The 7,017-nt window shown below is 35.7% G+C and overlaps 1 protein-coding gene across 1 annotated transcript; it reads left to right on the top strand.

The window, feature by feature from the left end:
- Positions 1-252: 252 nt before the first annotated feature.
- LOC116304422 (NAD(P)H oxidoreductase RTN4IP1, mitochondrial) lies at positions 253-4,719 on the top strand. Its single transcript, XM_031714163.2, has 8 exons — positions 253-878; positions 1,382-1,450; positions 1,685-1,809; positions 2,481-2,529; positions 2,753-2,889; positions 3,222-3,408; positions 4,030-4,122; positions 4,481-4,719. Exons 1-8 carry the CDS (start codon positions 486-488, stop codon positions 4,607-4,609), a joined length of 1,182 nt encoding a protein of 393 aa, XP_031570023.1. The 5' UTR covers positions 253-485; the 3' UTR covers positions 4,610-4,719.
- The last annotated feature ends 2,298 nt before the right edge of the window (positions 4,720-7,017 follow it).

Genomic DNA, 7,017 nt, shown 5'->3' with positions numbered 1-7,017 from the left:
GATTGAAAGAAAGAAGAAAGAAAAAAATAGCTGGAAACGAAGAAGGAACGAAAAGGAAGTACTGAAAGATAGGAAGTGAAGGATAGAAGGGAGGAAGAAAAGCAGAAGAAAAGGAAGGAGGAAAGAAGAAGAAGAAAAATAAAAAGAACTTAGAGAAAAGAAGTGAAGAAAAAACACACACACAGTTTAGAAACTTTTGAACCGGAAGTAAATGTCCCAATCTTTCTTGTTACCATTCCCCTCTCACTTATTTCCAAAATGGCGGTCGACTCGATCAAAATGTAAATTGAATTTTGTATTCTCTCTCTAAATCGAACTGCACTCAAAATCATTTGCCTCCAGCCATTTTTTATAAGCCCTAAGTCGTAGACCAACGAACAGGGGGAAAGATTACAGCCCAGAGCAAGGGAAAAAATTGAGAAAGATATTGAGATTTGACATTACATAAGCATAAGATCAAGGGAAGATAATATTTTTTGTTTACAATGTTCAAAAGGGTTTATTTAACCATCAGGACAGAAAAAATACCTGTAACTTGTTCTTTACTTGGACGAACAAGATGGTTCTCAAGCAAGAAGGATTTTGTTCCTGATCAAATGCAACGCTGGAGTCTGCATCGATACGGTGCTGATGCTCTCGTACTGAACACTGTAGATACTCCTTTAATCAAATCACCATCGGATATTCTTGTTAAAGTCCATGCAGCTTCTGTTAACCCGATAGACCTGAGAATTCGTAATGGTTATGGAGTAAAGTTATTGAATTTGTGGAGAAAACTCAAGGGTACTCAGGAATTTCCATTGATTTTGGGGAGAGATTTTTCTGGTGTTGTGGTGAAAACTGGTAGACGAGTGAGGAGATTCAAGCCTGGTGATGAGGTGAGGTTTTGCAGCAATATTGATTCTCATAATGTGGAGATAATATCTAAAGATTTAATGCAATATTAAGAAGTGTCTTGTCTTAAGGAGCAAGCATAGCTTGGTTAGTTTGCTGAGCCACCTGCCTGCTAAGCAAAAGGTCAATCATAGGGGTGAAGGAGGGGTGGCTGGGGTCACTTACGAATATGGCGGGTGGGGAGTTGTGGGGGATCAGCCTCCTACTTTTTTAGGATTCTTTGTACATGGACAAGAACTTATGACAAAGAAAGTCTATATTGAAGCAGCTTGAACAACCGTGGCACCAAACAAACAAACAAAACGTTAAGGACAAAAATAAAACTAATTAATTTTCAGCCCCTCATTCTTCATTTCATTCAGTGCCATCACTGTTCATAGGGCCCCTATGGTTACCAGCTATCCTGAATGGGCCACCCTGTTGAAATAAAGTTAATCTTGTCTTTGATACTCAGTTGCCTTACAATTTTTTCTGCTTGTATTTCAAGGTTTGGGGTACACCAAGTGTACCAAATGGAGGAACACATACTCAGTATTTAATAGCACAACAAGATGAGGTAAATCTTAATAGCTACATGATCAAAATCTTTCTAAAGAAAATACTAAAAAGTAGTGTCCTCAGACCATCACATTCCCCTTGGAAATTCCAATTTCCCGCTGTGGAGGATATATGAATATCTAGAATTGCAATATCTCTCTATAAACATTTTTTATGGGTATTTTCTTGTATTCAACATGAAGCAGGTCTCAATGTGTAAAGCTTACCTTGTTTTACTCAATTCAACCTGTAGATTTCCATGAAGCCTAGTTGTTTAAGTCATGTAGAAGCAGCATCATTACCCTATGTGGCATGTACAGTATGGGTAGGATTGAAAAGCAGAGCAGGACTAAATGAAACTAATTGCCCTGGCAAAAGGTAAATACCTGGGGTTCCTGTGGTTAGAAATAAGAGAAAGGCTGGAAAGGAGATGTAAAATACAGGGATAACCTGCAATGCTTGTGGTGCAGTGTTGTGAAGTAGAGAGGAAGGTGACATCATACTCCAGTGAGCAACACAGCATTTGTCCATATTGTTGAATGATCTACTTTGCTAAGCACAAGGGCTTCCTGTGGTGAGAAAGACAGAGACAACCTGGGAAAGAGTTAAATAATCAACTCCATATAAGGCATGAGGAATAAGAAGATTTATACCCAAGCTAGACCAGAATGCACACCGTTCTCTAATAAATAAGCCCTGAATAGCTAATAAATTAAAACTCTTTATGCTTTTGTTATGAGATTATAATGCAATGTTATCTCAATAGCGCAGCGCACAGATTCTAAAAATAGCTTAAAGATTCGGACAAACATTGCATTCTGTTTAACTGCTATGAGGATTATACGAACCGATTTTATTATTTTTACTTAGTTACAATAATAACCCATGTAAACTAAGATCAACTGCGATCGGCTGTGAAAATTATCTGCTGATAGCAAACTTATAAGTTTGTTTGTCTAAATTTCGCCTTTGCTTTTGTTCTTATGACGTCACGTTCGCGCTGCGCTATGGACATTGGATATATTTATCTTTGTCTGTTGCTTTACTAGGGTCTTGGTTTACGGGGGATCTGGTGGAATAGGAACATTTGCCATTCAGGTGAGTTTTTCCCAACATCGTCACCCTGTGTTTTTGCAACTACTATTTCCTTCCCACTCATCCATTGATTTATCCATCCATTAATCCTTCCAGCTATCTGTCAATCTGTCCTTCCATCCATTTACCTATCCGTCGATTTTTATAAACATCCATCCATGCATTCGCCCACCCATCCCATTTCTTTGACCCCCAGTCTTAATGGTTATATATTGCAAAATTCCAGTTGTTAAAGGCCTGGGGAGCCGATGTGACCACCACCTGTAGAACAGATGCCGTAGAACTTGTAATGTCTCTGGGAGCTGATCATGTGATTGATTACAATATGACCGATGTTGAAGCTGAGCTTGAAGGCTCTGAAGGGTATTTTACCATCAGCTTGTTTGAGTTTTTCCATTGTTTACTTTGCCATCCATTTGCCTATCCATTTATCTATTCCATCCACCCAACCCTTTATCAATCCATCCAACCACTGTTCATTCTGTCTGTCCCTCCCATCCATCCATTCATCCATCTATCCATCCAATCCCATCCCATCCCATCCTCACATCACATTACATCTTATCCACCCATCCATACTGTTGCAATCCATTTATCCCTCCATCTATCTATCCATTTCATCCATCTCATCTTCCTTTTATCCACTCTTTCTATTCATCCCTTGATCAATATTTCCCATTTATTGTTGTCTTCAGGTTTGATGTCATCTTGGATCCATTTGGAGGCAAATTTGAGCAGATGTCAACCAAGCTGTTATCCCAGTGTACAGGATCAGTATACGTTAACCTTGCTCCACCCCTGTTACCCAACACTGATCGCCTGGGATTAGGGCTTGGTATTGTATCATCTGGGCAGTCCTTTCTCTCATCCTTTGCTCAAAAGGTACCATATTGCTTTATGCATAGGATTATCTGAGTTTGATAAACAGGATGCATTCTGGTCTAGCTTCAGTACGAGCAGCCCCATATAAGGCATGAGAAGTATAAGCTGTTTCTACCCAAGATAGACCACAATGCAACATATTTGCTGTCTTAGAAAAGAGGTGTATGGTTTAAAAAGAAGCATATTACTTTTCTACTTTATGCAACGATCTAACAAAATCTAGATATTAGCAAATAGTGAAAACAGTACAGATGGCGAAACGAGCAAAACGATGGTGGATTGATCTAAGGCAAACAATTTCTGCGACATGAATCGGAACTGCATTCACTTTTTACAATGGAACATATAGTAAAATCAAGCCTCTACTAAAACAGGGATTTCCTTACGGAATGAGACGGTTTCTAAGAGGTATTGCATCGTAATGAGTCAGTTTAACAGTTGTGCATGAATAAGAATACAACTAAAACAAAGAATCTTATTCTCAAGAATGGCACATAGTCTGGAATTGGAAAACATTACACTCAATCTGAATGTGTTTCTTTCTTGAAATGGTTTGTTTTTCGTTTTTTTTTCGGTTCCTTTTTTTTTTTCATTTTAACTCATTTTATGAATTATTCTTAGGCGTTCTTTAAAGGTGGTTCGACAGCATGGGCGTTCTTTGTCCCCAACCCTGGTGCTCTAGATCACGTGGCTAGGCTAACAGAAACAGGACAGGTATATAGGTTATTCGTTGAAATATCTTCAAATACCTTCAGATTTTTTTGATACCCTGAAACAACCTCTGGGCTTATCTAATTTAGGGCACGCCTTATTCTCCGATAAAACTCCGATACAACCTCTCGGCTGCACTCACAGATCGAATCGAAATTTCATTCGTTAAGTTTCGGGGAGGGATGAAAACTATAGAACCCAGAAAACAAACCTTAAAGGATAGGAGAGAAAATTAAGAAACTGTGCTCCAATATAATGGTGAGTTCAGGGATCAATCTGCGATGCATTTGCATAGCACACTAATATGGAAACGCATTAGTTTCAAATCATGTTCTATATGTCTGTGGTTTTGTTTTCCTAGATTCGTCCAGTAATTCAGAGCTTGTTTCCCTTCAACGAGGTCCCTGAAGCATTTGCTCAGCTAGAGGCTGGCCATAGTCGTGGGAAAACAGTCATTCAAGTGGCAGAAAATGGAGAGACATGTCTTTGATACTACGTGCCGATTGTGAGAAAATATTATATTGTACAGCAGCGGTTTTAATGAAAGCTCGTTTCGTAAAGTCACTAGTTTAAGAAATGAGAAGTAAAAGAGGAAAGCTATTACGTGGTTTCTACTATTTATTTAAAATGCAGAGATATTTCTTTCTTCCTTCCTTCCTTTCTCTCTCTCCTGTCATTCTTTCATTTCCTTTTTAGTTTCGTATTTTCTCTCTTTTTTTCTCCTTCCCGTTCCTTTTGCTTCCTTCCTTTCTTCTCTCTCTTTTTCTCTGTCTTTCTTCCTTGTTCTTAGTTTACTTTCTCTGTTTCTTTCTTTTTCCTTGTTCGTTTTTTCTTTGTCTTCCATTTTTCATATCATCGTCATAACCAACTTTCCTTTTTACTGAACTCGATCTGTAAAGAATTTTCTCATCATTGTTAAAGATAAATGCTAAAAATCAAACAAGGAATACTTCCAGGACATAAAGTGATACGAAAATGAAAGAACAAAGCATTCAAATATAAAATTTGAACACCTTGAAGCTCATAGATAATCGTATTCTAAAAGATAGATAAAGTTGTTGCTTTAAATAGTGTTTCAATCTTTCTCGGTGAACATTAATTTCTATTTCACTTTTAAAATCTAAAATCTTGAAGTTGAAGTAAGCCTTTAAAATTGCAGTCGATGTTTACAAGTTTATCTCAATAATAGGTAGATTAAGATTCCCGTTTTTTCTTCCCGCAAACGGCAAACGTGACCACGTTTTCATCGTTTCCCTACAATTCACTTTCCGACAAAGACACATATTCTTATTTTTATCTACTACTTGGAGATTTTTGCGATTCTTTTTCACTAATTTTAAAGAATTTTTTAATGGTCAACTGACGTTTCACGTTTGCCGTAAACGAGAAGCTTAACCTCTCTAATTGTCTCGATAATTGTTTTATAACCACAATTCAACTAAATGACCCCTATTTCGTGTATAAACACGAATAATGTACTGTTTACCATTAATTAAAAGCTCCTCATCTTAGGCTTTCGCAGTAAATGATAAAATCAGTGTAAATATATCATTGATTTTCACTTTAATCTGGACTAAAGTGTGGACTTTTAACAGCCACTTGCCCTTGGATTTTGATTTTTTTTTAAGTTTCAAGGAGGTTAAAAAATGAATGATTCAATAAATACGAAGATAGATAAATGGTATGGATAAACGAATAAGTGAATGAATATATGAGTAAGGCACAAACATGACAGATGGTTGGAAATATCAGAAATATCAATAACTTTAATGACAAAACTAAACGAAACTGGGAGAGAATGTAGCTGAATTATATTCGTGTTTTTTCTTGTCGATGTTAAAGATAAATAGAAAACAAAAACCGTAAATACTGAGTAAATAAATTAAAATATTTGAGACAAATGAAAAAGGAAAATTATTCTACTTCACAACGACAAAATAATTTTAAGGTGGTTGGGTACAATTTATAGCCGACCGCATCAAGCTTGTTATTCGCTTCGTTTATAATGTTGCTTTTATTTAATTACCATGAAACTTTCATCAAATATTAGACAATAATTGAAGTTTATAAAAATTAATTTTTTTTTGAAATAGCGTTAAATAAGTCAAAGTTATAAGGAAATATTAAAACTAAGAAGAAAAAAAACAAATTCTGTGTGTTTCCCTTGTTTTATTTTCAAATTGCTTCATTGCATCATTACTATGATATATGACTTACAAAATATCAAAGTTTAAAAAAATTCTGTGGCGCAGATTTTGAGAAAATAATGCGGACATTTTATAACCTGGATTTTGCTCACTTTTCATACACAATACCATTAAAATATGTGGAACCAAGTAACGTAGTTTCAAAGTACACAGAAACGTCCATTGACTTTATAGTTATGAACTGTAAACGTTTGGAAATAATTTTGGTTGGAAATGTTTTAGTAGCTGAGCAATAATTTTTTACGTAGAGTTTTTCTCGCAAAATTATGACCAAAATTCGGACTTTTTGTTTATTTTTGAATTTCTTTGAATCGGCCAGATTTTTTTTTTTTTTTTTTTTTTTTTTGAAAATCCTGTAATGAATTATATAGGATGCTCAAATTCTATGCGCAAAAGATGGCTTTTATTGATTGCGCGCTTCTAACATTTTTAAAAAGACCCGTCAAGTTAGGTGCACCATTGCAAGACATCCTATAAAAAGTATTACAGGATTTTCAAAAAAAGTTATCTTAAAAAACCTGCTTTTTATAACGAAAAAGTGTGAGAAATCAGTTATAAGTGAAACTATGGAAACTAACTCTAACTTTGAATGTCATTTTCCTTAAACGGAATTTATTGAAAACAATTTATTGAATCTGTATACCTGTTAAACTGTTATTTCCTCTGAACTTGACATTAGGTTGTTTACATT

The sequence above is a fragment of the Actinia tenebrosa genome, unplaced genomic scaffold (genome assembly GCF_029948245.1).
Source record: "Actinia tenebrosa isolate PJP-AT-01 unplaced genomic scaffold, QUT_ActTen_1.0 PGA_scaffold5__44_contigs__length_20552954, whole genome shotgun sequence".
NCBI classification, from domain to species: domain Eukaryota; kingdom Metazoa; phylum Cnidaria; class Anthozoa; order Actiniaria; family Actiniidae; genus Actinia; species Actinia tenebrosa.
Note: the sequence above shows the minus strand (reverse complement) of the source record. Positions and strands in the feature narration are given on the sequence as shown.

Excerpts from the sequence above, each read along its gene's own strand:
- LOC116304422 (XM_031714163.2), top strand. The coding sequence starts at position 486 with ATGTTCAAAAGGGTTTATTTAACCATCAGGACAGAAAAAATACCTGTA. Across the intron at positions 2,530-2,752 it reads TAGGAACATTTGCCATTCAG|TTGTTAAAGGCCTGGGGAGC; the intron begins GTGAGTTTTTCC and ends GCAAAATTCCAG. Across the intron at positions 3,409-4,029 it reads TCTCATCCTTTGCTCAAAAG|GCGTTCTTTAAAGGTGGTTC; the intron begins GTACCATATTGC and ends AATTATTCTTAG.